The sequence below is a fragment of the Barbus barbus genome, assembly GCF_936440315.1.
Source record: "Barbus barbus genome assembly, chromosome: 45".
NCBI classification, from domain to species: domain Eukaryota; kingdom Metazoa; phylum Chordata; class Actinopteri; order Cypriniformes; family Cyprinidae; genus Barbus; species Barbus barbus.
Genome location: NC_136723.1, coordinates 24169562 through 24185368, shown reverse-complemented (window position 1 = coordinate 24185368; position 15807 = coordinate 24169562). Strand labels below are relative to the sequence as shown.

Here is a 15807-nt window from a genome sequence, read left to right as displayed (position 1 = left end):
TGAAGGAGATTTTTTTTCTTTTCATGGTACATTCTTATTTTTCTAAATGAGGTCTGACCACACCATTAAACAGCATACTAACAGTAAGATGAACTGATTGTGATAGTTTATTTTCTATAGCGGGAAAAACAGAGCTGCAATTGTGTTACTGAAAGTCTAGACAGAGAAGAGCTCATTTCCAGGGAACATGCTGCAGGAATGGAGTATTGACTGGAATAGACTGGATTAGTATCTGTGACAGAATGCCAGATTATTTAGATTGTAGATTAGAAGTAAATGGGTGCAGCTGGAAAAAGGGCTGTTTCTAATGTGAACACAAACTACAGCACCTGCCAGCAGCCCATCTTTACCCCTGAACACAGCAGCGCTGCGACTGCCAGAAACAGCAGCTTCAGCAAGCCACAGCAATATTGCAATTAATGCCAAAGTTCCTTACGACTTCATCAGAGATGCACTGAACTCATAACTCCCTAGCAACCGCACAGAACACCCTGGAAACCACAAAGAAATGCACTATAAACCACCAAACGGCAACCACCTACTGTACAGCGCAATGTAAAAAATACTGAATGTAAAAAATATGACTGATTTATTATATTATCTGTGCTATACATAAGTAATAATATATGGAAAAAACATTAGTTGTCAATAAAGGGACATTTCTTATAAAAGCTCGTTTCCGCCACAGGTTTAAAAAAATAAAAAGGTAATTGCAACATTATCTGCCAATTCAGACTTTCCTTCGCAATTCAGAGTCGACTCTTTCTTTTAAAAGAGACAATAACTTTATTGATTTAAAACTTTGCAGGATATTTTCATTCACTTGGAGCTGTGTTACTCACTGCATGAAAGGTAATTTTCAAAAATCCATAGTAGTGGCACCCAAAATGAAAATTCGGTCATTAATTACTCACCTTAATGCGTTCCAAACCCGCATGACCTTTATCTTTGGAACACAAATTCAGATATTTTTGATGCATTCCGAGAGCTTTCTGACCCTCCATAGACAGCAATGCAACTAAAATGTTCCCAGACCCAGAAACGTAGTAAGGACATTGGTAAAGCAGTGCATGTAACATCAGAGGTTCAGCCGCATTTTAGCGATACCACGACACATGCACTGCATCTGTTTTACATGCAGAGGAACACCCGCGCATCCGTCGAGGCTTTGCAAAATTGCAGTTGAACCTCTGAAGTGTTCTCCGTCGGCAGCACCACACGCTGCAGAGGAAAGCAATGCGCATGTGTCGTGGTACTCTCCATAATGTCAGAAAATTAGATTTGGAGGACACAACTTGTTGACTAAAGTTGTTATTTTTGTTTTCTTTGTGCACAAAAAGTATTCTCGAACCTCTGATGTCACATGGACTGTTTTACCCATGTCCTTTAAATTTCTATCTTACAATTCTATCTTTTTTTCTCAGAACTGCAAGATATAAACTCTTGAAGCTGTGAAAAAATACATTCAAAATTGCAAGAATTCTTCAAAATTGAAAGACTTTTTTCCCCACACAAATCGAGTTTCTTGCAATTCTGTTTTTTTTTTACCACAGAATAAAAAAAGGTAATAATTTTTAATCTCATAATTCAGATTTTTTTTCTTGCAATTGCGAGTTTATATATCACTATTTGCATTTTTATTCTCAGAATTGCAATTGATCTTTTTTTTCAGAATTTTAATTTAGAAATTATGAGTTTTTTTCTACAAACTGTGAGGAAAAAAAGTCTAAATTGTGAGAGAGAAACTCAGAAAGTCACAATTAATAGATTTTTTATAACCGTGGTGGAAACAGGCTTCCAGTTTCTTCAGATTGATTGATTGAATTTCTTTCAAGCTGGAAAAGATGACCAGACACTTTTTTTGCTCTCTGAGGATGTTTGAGGAGAAAGGGAAAAAAAAAGAAATCGCTGTGTCACTGGCCTGAGATCCAGACAGACTGATCTATTGAAGAGAGCACGGCCTCAGAAATACACAATCATTACATCCACGTCTATCCCAATCCCTCCCATGAGGCTCTGCTGATCCGAGGTGTATCCGACAGACTCTGTAATAACCCTGGCGTGGTGGAGAGAGGGAGAGAGAGAGAGAGGGAGAGAGAGAGAGAGAGAGAGAGAGAGAGAGAGAGAGAGGCCAGACCCAGCCAAAGGTGACATTTACACAAGAGAGCGCATAAAAATATGAACATACCCAAACACGCTCAAATCCGACAACAGACGCATAGTATTGTGTGTAATGCACACACACACTCGCATGGTTATACAAAGGTGCGTAAACACGATTTGTCAGCAAATTCCCTGGATTACGGCAGATGATGTGCGTTCCTAACATGCTGAGGAGAGCATGACAGGTCAGGCGTGAAACTTGGCAAATGCACACTAGTGAAAAAACTATTCAAATTGATCACAAGTTCATCAAGACTGCCTAACCGCATGACGCATGAATATTCCTCCACCAAAAACAAATATGAGAGGAACAAAATTGTGACGGAGACTAAATGATATGATCCTGTGAGTGATGCAATAACTTGCACTGTTGGTCGCCAATATCCAAGGATAAAACTTACAATTATAGCATAATAGTATAAAACATATTCAGTTGCTATAGCAAACAAGACAATTTTATTAAAATAATAATTTAACAATCATAATAAATGTTAAGTAATATTTTAAATAAAAATAATGATACATTTGCAATAAAAAAATATTCATATTATTTTAAAAACAAAACAAGATATATAAATAAAATAATTATATGCATAAGTACATTAAAAATAACATTTTAGAAACAACTATAATATAAATTATTTATAAAACAAATGTCAAATAAAATTATATTATACATAAATATAAAAATAATAAAATGTAAGAAATAAAAAAAACATTTTTTAAATAATAATAAATAAATGTTAAACAAAAATAATACGCTATTTAAATACAAAAATAAGAACATAATTTTAGATTCAATACAAAAAATATGAATATACATTTAGAAGCAAAATAAAAAGTCTAATTTAAAAATAAGGGTAAAAAACATTTATACATAAATAATACATAAAAAATAAGATTATAATTTTAGTTTAAACTAATTAAATAACAACAACAATAATAATAAATTAAATGTTAAATATAAAATACTTATATACGTAAATAATACAATATATATATAATTTTAGGAATGAAACAAAACCAAAATAAATCCATGCAAAATGTGTTCAAGATATCTAAATATGATTTATGGCTGGTGTTTTCTGTCTTGACCTGCTACTGCTTTTGGCCAAGCACAAGTACAACAATAAACACTTGATTTAATCATTCGACTAAAAAAAGCATCATTGACGCAGACTCAGTAAATGCATGTCATTAAGGCAGCAGTTATGGATCGTTTAAAGTCATTTTTGTGCCTGTGCGTCATGCTACGACTCAAAGTGCCGCGGCGTACTGATGTCATTATGATCGCTCATGTCACAATCATAACACTCATCAGTGGAAATCTGTTCAGTGTCATATCCTGCTTTGATTAATATGCAGAATCTCACTAATTGGATGCCTAATTAATTCAGCAGGGCCTCCTGGAGATGTTTTGGGGCGACGCACAAAAGATGCCTTGAATAGCAGCACGCTGTCAGATGCACCGTCATTGAATCACAGATAGCCGAAGGGTATAAAAGTCATTTCAAACACACAAATTCAAGACAACAAATGTTGATAAATACTTAATATGCTTAAAAATAATAAAACTAGATTTTAAAAGTAAATGGTGTCTGATAAAACATGATGTTTTGGGGTTTGTTCAAATCTCGAATCCCAAGTATGAACAAACATGTAGTCAAAAACAAATCAAAACAAATTGCATTAAAACTGCCTTTTGGTTTTAAGGGCTGTATCATATTGAAAGTATTCAATTATGGAAAGTGAGACTTAGAGGAACCAATGGTGTTATCGGATGCAAATTTATTCAAAGCATATGCAAAATTATGAACTCCCATCTATCGGCCTCTCATCTCTCTATTCCACTTCAGCTCACGTTAGGAGGTGTAGCCGGGGAAGATTCAGTGAAGGGAGGATTTTATTTGATATATTTTGCCTTAATTCTCCATTTCTGGGGGAGCTCTTGCTCCCGAAACATTAAAAATAAATCTTCTTCTCCGCTGAAAGAAAAAAATAAAAAATTAGAGAGGGAAGAAAAGACCACCTGCATCTCCCAAATCCCATTCGGCATCCCTATCCTGCATTATGAAGGAGCTTGTCAGGCAGCGAGTGGCCGCCTGCCTCCTCTTCCTCAGCCTGCCGACTCGCTGCTCATTCATCATTTACAGCTGAAGCTCAAATACTGACTCGCTGCCTCGTACCGCCAGCCGACAACACTCATACAGCACTGCAGCAAAACTTTCAGAGCTTCTTCTGCTTAGAAAACATTACAGCAACAAACTAAACTCCAGAAAGTTCAAAATCATTCATAGGGTTGTCACCAGGCTTTCCTGTAGCTCAAATAGTAGAGCATGCTAGCAACGCCAAGGTCATGGGTTCGATTCCCAGGGAACGCAAGAGCTGATAAAATGTCAAAACTGTAACTTGAATGCAATGTAAGTCGCTTTGGATAAAAGCACATCTGCTAAATGCATAAATGTAAATGTAAACCATTCTAAATATAAATTTAGATACCACAATGTCATCTAACATAGATTTAAATCAGGGTTATTGTTAAATAAAAAAAAAATGGTAATTGAAAAATACAATTAAATATAAAATAACTACATTTAAAACTTGCTTAAAATTCTTTAACAAATCAGAAGAGTTGCCCTTATAAATAATAAAAATGGCAAAAACAAAATAAACTAAAATTAAAATTAAAACAACTAAATATAAAACTACAAGCTAATTCAAATTAAATAAATAAAAATTCAAGAACTAATTCAACATTAATAAATACTATATACACTATAAATAATAACTAAAATAATACTATAGATAAATAATACCAAAATGACTGATTTAAACACTTTTTTCTAAGTCATTTGCATAGATAACATTAATATATGAAAATATTTTTATAAGTAATATTAATATATAGCTATTTATATTATTATTGAAGTTACACATTAATAGAAATATTAAATATACAAATTTTGAATATAGTCTAAAAGTATCTCTCAATTAAATAAAATCATTCAAGATCAGTAAAATAAATAAAATTGGCTAAAATTGATTAAACTGTCAAAGTTTTATAGGTATTCTTATTACGGCAGAATCAAGTATTCATGTAAAAATTCAGGGGGCATTTTTTTAAATAAAAAAATAAATAAAGGTCCTCCTTCAATTTCTGAATATTTACACAAACATTACAATACTATGGGGAAAAAAAACACTTTTACTATAAACAATAATATTTGAGTATTGACTGGTGCCAAAGTATCCATACATTTCTAAATGACAAGTTATTGTAGCATAGTTTGAGTAACATTGAAGCCATTTAGCAGTCACACTTTTTCATGAAACTGAGCATATGCTGAATTTCAGAGCGTGCGATCAGACATGAAGACGAAATGCATATCTGGGATCGTGTGTGACAATCACATCTGATGCATAATGCCAAGAGAGGAAGAACATTTGTAATGCAGAAAGCATTTTACCAACAATCAAAAGAAAGTGAGGCCATTCGGAAATCGTATTACAAGGGTGGCCGTGCACTCAAAGCAAATGTGTCCGAAACGCGTGGCTCGGAACAGGCCGTTTTTTTGCATCTTAATCCAGTTAAAATCACGGCAACATGAGCTCGACAGGAAACCGGGAGCAATTCAATCTTCAATTCTCCTGCTTATTAGGAAGCTGAGTGCTGGCTAGCGCAGAGCTTAGTGATGCACCAGAGAACAGCTGAACCCAGAGACGGTGAGCCGAATGCTGGGTAAACATCGGCGATGAACAGCCTCCTTCAAGAAGCTCCAGATTGGAGGTGCGGAAAGAGAAAACGCCAAAGCTTATCCCAAAGTCTCGTCTGTCCCTTCCCCAAAGCCCACGACAAAGAAAGCAGCCATGAATACTGTGGAGGCCGATCCTCCTGCCAGACTTTAATCCGTGGAGAAAGAACCCAATGAGGATGCTTGGGGCAAAGAGGCGGCACGAGGCGGCTTTGATCTGTGCAGAAGTTGACTTTATTGTGGGGTTTTTGAAAGCTTGCCGTCTCTACGCGGTTTGAGCAGACAGCTGTTTAAGACGGGAGGAAACCTCCCAGAATCTAAACTCAAAAGGATGCTGAAACTCGGAGTGGTGGTGCCGATCCAAACTATATATGATTTACATACTTCAAAAGCAGATTGTAAGAGGTTTAACACACACTCCATTCGTCCAAATCCAGACACAGTCTGCATAAATGTGTGACAAGCATCAAATCCCCACGGCTTGCGCACTCCTGACACTTTTGGACACTTTTTATCTACAGAACAGAAGAACGAGGACAGAAAATAATAGGAAACCAAATAGGGCTGTCACGATTCGTCGATTTCAGTCGACTAGTTGATTTTTAAAAATTGTCGACTTAATCAAAATACCGGAAGTGGCGCATTTCACAGACGAGAATCCATAAAACATATTATTAGACCATTTTCCAAGGCTGCATGATATATTAAACCCATTTAAAAATCTGAATTAAGAAGAATTGTGAAATTACAAACGCTATGATTTAATGAAATAATTATATGCGATGCAGTTTAATTATGTCCATGCGTGTAGGTTAGATACGTGCGTCTCACAGCGGCTCCGTTCACAGTATTTCCACAGAAACTGTTATCATTTACATGAGTGGAGCGTCTCAAACTCATCTCTACATGTTGAGTTTGGGTTTATTATAACGTTCTTCTGGGAATGCAACATGCACCATTTCATCAGATTTGGGAGGTAAATCGTTTATAAATCTACACAAACACAGGAGAATACATCGCGGTTTCAAAATAAAAGCTCAAACACTCACTCTGAGTTTTGATCTCCACATATTCATGTAATTACAGCGGCTATAGCACTTCTGTCCTAAAGAAATGGACAAATATTAAAGTTAATTTTATAATATTAAATTTAATTAAAAAATTTTTTACAAGAACTGCACATTTAAATTTTCACCTAAATAAATTCTGGTAAATAATATTTCTGGTAAATACTTCTTTTCGATTAATCAAAATAAAAATAGTTGTTAGTGGCAGCCCTAAAACCAAAGAGAGAATTTCCCACATGAGCACCACAGCTCAATGTGTCCTGAACCGTCAGGCCACGGACCCAACACCCTTCTGGCACTGCTAGTATGAACCAAAGAAAACAGACAAAATCTACAGACAGATGGAAATATAACATCCAGTTTGGTTAAAAGATGGATAATGATTATTTGTAGCAAAACGTTTGGTTGCAATGCACTTAAAACTGATCAAGATTGTGTCTTTCAGAACTGGACTGAGACTGTTTTAAATTCAGCTCTTGAATTTGAATTTAATTTGAATCTAGGTAGCAAACAAGATGCAGACTTGCAAATCTTGAATCTTGAAATTGAAAGCTCACCCTCAAGTTGTTTCCTTCTTTTGTTGAACACAAAAGATGATATTTCAAGGATTTAGGTACCCAGACATTTGATGGTAGCCATTGACTTCTATAGTATTCAACTTTTTTGTGTGTGTGTTTGTGGGGGGGGGGGGGGGCAACATTCTTCAAGATATCTTCTTTTGTGTTTAACACGTACAGGTTTGCAACAACTTGTGGGCAAGTGAATGATGACAATTTTCATTCTTGGATGAACTACTGTATCCCTTTAGGGAAGTAGAATAAACAAAACAAAACAAAAAAACAATAAAAACATCTATAAGTGCTATTTTTTCCTTTAAAAAACAAAAGTAGGTCAAGACCATTTTTACAATTCTCATTACATAACCTATACAAATCTGCGTTAAATATACATAATTTATTTATATTCAATAAACCTGTGTAATTTAACAGGACGAAAGGACGCTTCATTTCCCAGAATGCAGTTAGCTGTTAAATTTCTCTGCAAATTCTAATTCCTTTACTTCCAGTTTAGTTTTTGATCAAATTTCAACTCATGAATTAAAAAAGAAATAAAATGTAATGTAAAATAAATTGTACAAACAATTTTCTGTGATCAATCAAATAAAAGTGATTATTAATTGTGATCCTGGCCCACAAAATCAGTCATAATTTACAGAGATTTATACATAATCTGAAATCTGAATAAATAATCTTTCCATTGATGCATGGTTTGTTATGATTGGACAATATTTGTCTGAGATACAACTATTTGAAAATCTGGAATCTGAGGGTGCAAAAAAATCTAAATATTGAGAAAATCACCTTTAAAGTTGTTCAAATGAAGTTATTTGCAATGCATATTACTAATCAGAAATGAAGTTTTGATATATTTACAGTAGGAGATTTACAAAATATCTTCATGGAACATGATGTTAATATCTTAATGATTTTTGGCATAAAAGAAAAATCTATAATTTTGACCCATACAATGTATTTTTGGCTATTGCTACAGATATACCCCAGCGACTTAAGACTGCTTTTGTGCTGCAGGGTCACAATTGTTAGGTTGCTCACAAAACAAAACAAAAACAAAAAGAAATGTACTAACAGCTCTCTGTGATCAGACATGATTATTAAATCTTAGGTTGGTCTTATGTTATATAACAACAAAACAAATCAAATGTACAAACAATTTTCTGCAATCAATCATTATTATTATTAAATGTTAGGTTGCTCCTGGGCATAAAATAAAATATGAAATAAAATAAAATAAAAAGTAAAAACGTTTTCTGTGATTAACCATGATTAATAAATGTTAGGTTGCTCATAGGGCAGGAAGTGAAAAATAAATGGATGCTGCATTAACTTTATTTATTTATTATTTCTGCATTAATCTTTCTTTCTTCGTTTTTCTGTTAAAAATCCATATTAAAAATCACACAAATAACAGTCATTTTCTTAGCCCTAATAAAAAGTATATGCATTGTCAAAACTAAACTGAGGTCAGTTATCAGTACTGCTGCCACAGCAGCGACACGATGTTAAGCAATGCCCCTAGAAAGCTTTTAGTGGCCGTCATGACACAAACACTTATTTCAGATGATCCACCGTCACTTAAGAAATGAGCTCCCCTATCGTTTATATGATTGTGGTCAATCAATAGAAAGCCAAATTAGGTTTCCAAAGATCACATTTTGTTGGGGTTGGAAGTAAAAAACGTTTCCATTTTGAGCATTAACAAGTTCATGTTACATATCCCATTCGACTTTACTATCATGAGGTAACCATGAGAACGGACACCAGGATGAATACAGGTTATATTAATGTGCTAATAATCAATGAAACGGGGGACGCCGGGCTCTGATTTGGCCTCGGCACGTGACATATCTTCTGCTAGCTCGCGTGACGCACATCCACGAACAACAACAGTATCAGGAGCATCCCAGAGCCTGTTTCTAGATATGACAACCACACACTTGGCTCTTATCGCAGAAAGGAAACCAGCGCCAGCGTCCTTATGGGACATTAGTCTTGAGCAGATCACATTAAGCCCTTATATCTGCCTAAGGATCAATTAGCATGGCATTCAACACCACTCGCAGGGCCCTCGGAGTGCATTAGAACTCCCCGACAGCCCAAACGAACACAGTGACACGGTGTAATGAGGGAGAACAGACTCGGCCGGCATGTCCGTGTATGGTTTTATACTAACTCCATTAACATGACCACCGACAGAGAAGTCATTATGAACTGATGCAAGGCAGGCCGAGGCCGGGTCAAAGACCGGAGCTATGGAGGAAGCCATCCGAGGGCAAGAAGCAGAAGCCCCAGTGTGAGAAAGCAAAAGACTTCATGTTCAAAATATGCCATACTTACAAGTTTTCAATATGCACTGGAAAAAACAACAACAGCATGAACATCTTGCTAGATATCTGCATATGAAAACCATATTGATTTGGAATGACATAATAGTTTGTGAATGCTGATTTTTTTTATTTATATAATTTAAAAGAGAATAAATATTATAAGTATATATTAAATTTAATTTTCTGAGATGGAAGTGAATGGCATTGAAATGTAAATCTGAATTGTTGATCATCACATACTATCCTAAAGTATAATTTACCAAAATATACTAAAAGTTTTTTTATATGCATGGTATAAAAATGCTTTTTAAGCAAATGTAAAAAAAAACAAAAAAAACATTGATTTGAATGACAAAACATCAGTTTTACATAATTTAAAATATATTATTTATTATATAAGATATATTTACTTCTGATATATAAGTGAACGACACACTACGAATCAAAAATTCAGAGTTAAAAATGTCATACTACTTCACCACATATACCGCAAATTTAGAAAAAGTATTACATTTTTCTATTTATTGCTAAAAAAGCAAACTGCATAAACATTTTTCTAAATATCTGCCTATGAAAATCATATTGATTGAAATATGGCGGTCTGAAAATGACAACTTAAAAAATGTTATATAAATGGTAACACTTTACAATAAGGTTCATTAATTAATGCTAATTAATGCATTAATTAACATTAAAAATGAGCAAACATTTGTAACAACATTTTTTAATCTTTATTAATGTTAATTAATCAAATACAACTGTTTGTTGTTAGTTCATGACCATTAATTAATATTAACAGATATAACTTTGGATTTGAATAATGCATTAGTAAATGTTGAAATTAATATTAACTGAGATTAATAACTGCTTTAAAAGTATTTTTTATTGTTAATCATAACAACTATATATATATGTAACAATTAATATTACATAAAGTGCATGTGTGTATGAAAGTTTAAACAAGAAATGATGACGGGCCATACCATAAAATGATGACAAAACTAATCAAAACTGCATAAAAAGTACAAAAAATATTTTGGTTATTCCTGAAATATACGTGGACAGTAATCTGTTTGAAATCCTATATAATCTGTTAAGAAACTTTCCTGTAGTTTAAACAGTACAGCATTGGCAACTCCAAGATCATGGGTTCAATTCCCAGAGAAAGCAAGTACTGATAATATGTACACGTGTTCCCTGAATACCATGTAAGTCACTGTATATAAAAGCATATGCCAAATGCATGAATGCAAAGAATCAGTAGGCAGCATACAGTACACACTTCCCAAACAGCAGTATGCTAGTGTGTCACTGAAAACACAGCCGGAGGGAGAAGCATCCCATCACACTCACAGAGAGAGGTGACATTTTGACCTTGTCTTGGAAAGTGACCTCTAGGAAGCTCTCTTTGGACGCGTTCTCGCTCCCTGAGGGAGGATGAGGAGAGGTGAGAGGGAAGAGACGAGGGCTTTATTCCCTCTTGCTGTGGCTTTTATTCTTAGCACAAAAGCCACCGTGCTGACTCTGGCACTGCAGGTCTGCCTGAGCCTGTGATATCCTCCAAATCAGGATGAGAACAACTCCCCCGTGCAACTTTATTACACTGCAGGGAAAACAAAGCATATGTGCAACACAGTCCAAACAAAATCAAGCAACATCCGCAAGTCAACGTGCATTCACAAACATTACATATTTTGGAATTAAATGGGATATTTAGTCACAAAACGTTTTTTTGGAGGGCTGAGAATTACACTACTGTTCAGAAGTTTGGGGTCGGTAAGATTATTTTTGTTAAAAAAAATTATAATTTTATTTAGCAAGGATAAATTAAATTGATCAAAATTGACAGTAAATATATTTACAATGCTAAATTTTTTTTTATTTCAAATAAAAAACAAATAAAACTAACAAATGTTCTATTAATCAAATAATCCTGAAAATAGGAAACACAGTTTCCATACAATATTAAATATTTTCAGTATTTTAAATATTTGATAATAATCATAAATGTTTTTTGAGAAGCAAATTTTAAATTATAATAATATTTCACAATATTAGTGTTTTATTTATATATACAAACATTTAAAAAAATGCCTTTAACATATATTAATGTAAATAATATATATATATATATATATATATATATATATATATATATATATACATAAATAAAATACAAGAATTTACCAAAACAAATTTAATAAACAACAGAAACCAAACATTTGAAAAGTAGTGGGTGTATATGAACTGCAAAATGTCTATTAAGTTTTATAATAGAGTATAGAGTCAGAAAAACAATCCATAACATCATATGAAAAGCCTTTACATTTTGATATAAAAAAAATAAAAAATTCTTTAGGAGTAATGTGCACCAATGCTGAATCATTGACAATAATAAAAAACATAAATGCGTATTTATAAAGTAAACTTCATCAATTTTGAGTTTTTCAAACCGTAGTCATGTGATATGGTGCACCACAGCTGTAAAGTGCATTTGCTGTACATTGGCAATTAGTCACAGAAAGCAGGCGATGTATGGGACGGAGATGTTCTCGTTTGAGAATCTCGAGCTCTCTGTAATTACTCGTGTTGTGCCTACACTCCAGACGCTCTCAGAGGAAATTCAGCTAATTGGTGCTGGAAAGAGAAATGAGTTTGGGGCCAAACCAGTGATCTTCGGCATAGCTGCGCTCTTTGCTCCTCTTCTAAACTGCGCTTTTGAGGTGCACACAACAGCAGACAGCGCGTTTGAGTGAAAGGAGTCGGGTCTATAATTGAACGTTTACATCACCCTCCGAGGTAACACGAGGAAAACTTGAGCTCCCCTGCGCTCTTGTTTACAAGACGTAAGGTGACCAGCAGCCCGAGGTACACAGGAAATTGAATCACGCTTCCTTCCTGTAAGTCCCAGCAGCATTTAGTCTGCAGTGCACAGAATAAAGCCACAGCATCACTGCACTGATGCACTGCGGCCTCATGGGAAATACCATTTGCATTGTGTTGTAAATCTCAAATGAGCTGATAAACATCCGCTTGGTCAAAGTTCATCTATCCATCCATCCATCCGCCCCTCATCTTTCTAGTGTGCTATCCATCCATCCATCCATCCATCCAATCTTTCTAGTGCTCCATCCACGCACTGTTTCTTGTGTTCTATCTTTCTAGCATTCAATCCATCCATCTATCTTTCTAATGTTATATCCATCTATCTATGCATCTATCCATATTTCTAGTGTGCTGTCTTTCTAGCATTCTATCCCTTTATCCATCTATCCATCATCCATTCATCTTTCTAGCATTTTATACATCCATCCATCCAGCCATCCTTCCATCTTTCTAGTGTTCTATCCATCTATCTATCTATCTATCTATCTATCTATCTATCTATCTATCTATCTATCTATCTATCTATCTATCTATCTATCCATCCATCCATCCATCCATCCATCCATCCATCCATCCATCCATCCATCCATCCATCCATCCATCCATCCATCCATCCATCCATCCATCCATCCATCTATCTATCTATCCATCCATCCATTTGTCCCAGCTCTGAGCTTTAACTACCACGCCACACATTTATCCATCCATGCGCTGTGAGAGTAACTTACGTAGTCGTGGAATGCCTTGGCTTCACTGGAATGCTCACAGGTTTCTCTCCTTTCAGGTGCCGCACAATATAAATCCCAGAATACACTGCAAATCACACACAGGTGAATGAAGCAGTTGCCATGAACAACACATCAGCACATGAGAAACTTTTAACAATGTGAATCTTACCACCACCATGAATGTAAGAATCCTGGAGGTTCTCCTAACGTTATGTTCTTCTCCCATCTTATCTGGATAGAGAGGTGAAAAATACACTGTAAGACTCGATTCACAGTAAGACTACTTTACCTTCATTAGGCTAAATGTCCACCAGCATGTGTTTTGTAGTCAGCCAAGCTAATATTTGGTCAATATTTGGCGAGTCCACTTTCATTTAATTTTAGCAACACAGTGGAGTCCAAATGAATACCAACTCAGGTCAAATTTAAAACAAACTATACTATCAGCAATAATACTTCATAACTTTTCTTTGAAAATCCTAAAACTTTAGTTTATTTCCAGGTTTAAATGGGATTTTAATTTCCAGATTTTACAGTTCAGAAGTTGGGGTCAAGAAGTCTTTTTTGCTGCATTTATTTCATCAAAACTACTGTAAAAACAGCAATATTGTGAAATATTTTTTACAATTCAAAATGTTTTCTATTAGAATATATCCTTCAGAAATTCTTCAGAAATCATTCTAATATGCTAATTTGCTGCTCAAAACATTTAATATTATCAAACAGTTAAGCTGCTTAATATGTTTGTGGAAACCGTGATCCTTTTTTCAGGATTCTTTGATGAAAAGAGCATTTATAAAGAAACAGCATTTATTGCCACTTTCAATCAATTTAGTGTCCTTTTTCTGAATCAAAATAATAATTTCAACCACTAGTGCTGAACTGGTTCAAGTGTATATTTTACATATAAACTGGACCAAACCTGCTGTTTTATTTTTACTTCTCATTTCTAGATACAAAGTAGCTCACTTAAAATAGTCTAGTCTGAATAGATCTGAATATATCGGGTGATTCTTGTGAGAGGCACAGCTTTGGAATTAGAACGACAATCAGAAATGGTGTGCTAGATGTGTATTATTGTATTTTCTCAGGCTTGTACTCTTTAAGTGTGTATGACTCATATGCAAATAATCCTATAAATATCGAAGTGGTTTCACATAGATCAATCCCACAATGCCTCAGTGACGTTGAAAAGAACTCATTCAGGCATAAATGATTGTGATCTTCCTTAAAAGCCTTATATCGCAATTGAAACAGGATCGTGAGCAGCTGATATAACAAAGAAAACATATACGCTTTTCTTCATAAAAAGCAGGAAGAGGTGATGATCAACATGCCAGCACCGCTCCAGCCTTTCTGTTGAAACAATTTGGTGGTTTTTACAGCGATGCACTGACTCTCCTCCAATCCCATTAAGTGGACACCAAACATCTAATGTGTCCTGCTTGCTCAGCATATCATCTGCGTGTAATTAAATTAGCCGGCGCCCCGGGGGGGTGGGCCGATGCTTACGAGGCCGTGTGCATGGATGGCACATCGATAAGCAGGAGCTTAAATAAAACCCCCCGCTGGCTCACCTCTGACAGGAAGGTCTGTGCCGACTTCTGGGCTCCTACATGTAACAAGTACTCGTACACGTAGAGCGCTAGCCTGTAAAACACAGAGAAACACACACAAACACAAGCTCATTAATATAACATTGTGCTCTACAAGCATTCTATTCTACTCAGATATTAGGAAAATAATGCTAATAATCCTAAATAATGAATAGTTTCAAAGGCTACATACTTTGGACATCCAGTCTAAATTTAAAAATAAACATTAGCACTTCTCACTGTTCAAAAGAAATTATTATAATATCTACTGTACAATATGTATCAATATAAATATTAATATCACTATAATAATAGGGCTGTGAATAAACTAAATAAATAAAATAAATAATTTAATAATTAACCTCACAGTTTTCAAATAGTATAACACATTAAATCCTCAAATTAATGCAGAATCAACATAAAACAATTATTTAATTGCTAACATAATAATAATCTTTTATGGTTAGAAATGCTCCCATAAAAGCATTTTTAAGAAACTGTTAAAAACCCACACATTATACATACAATGTGTGGCAATATAATATTATTATTATATTTTAAATTATTATTATTATAACTATTATTTTAAATTAAGCCATAAAAAAGTGAAAAACACATTAAATTTTTTTTACATTAAATTACTTTTTTTGTATTATTCTCATTGTCACTGATATATAAATTTATTAATTAAATGTTTGCCAAAAAAAAGTG

At 34.5% G+C, this 15807-nt stretch overlaps 1 protein-coding gene across 2 annotated transcripts in view; it reads right to left on the bottom strand.

The window, feature by feature from the left end:
* The window catches only part of LOC306863867 (single-stranded DNA-binding protein 2-like), an 81201-nt gene that overhangs the window by 44998 nt on the left and 20396 nt on the right, over positions 1-15807 (bottom strand). The window contains exons 2-5 of one of the 2 annotated variants that reach the window (XM_079407439.1): positions 15079-15151; positions 14796-14857; positions 13671-13732; positions 13502-13586 (exon numbers count right to left, since the gene is read on the bottom strand). In XM_079407439.1, coding sequence (XP_079263565.1) covers positions 13502-13586; positions 13671-13732; positions 14796-14807 — 159 coding nt within the window. In that variant the 5' untranslated portion in view covers positions 14808-14857; positions 15079-15151. The remainder of the gene's footprint in view (positions 1-13501; positions 13587-13670; positions 13733-14795; positions 14858-15078; positions 15152-15807) is intronic. The other variant, XM_079407438.1, reaches the window with a different exon arrangement.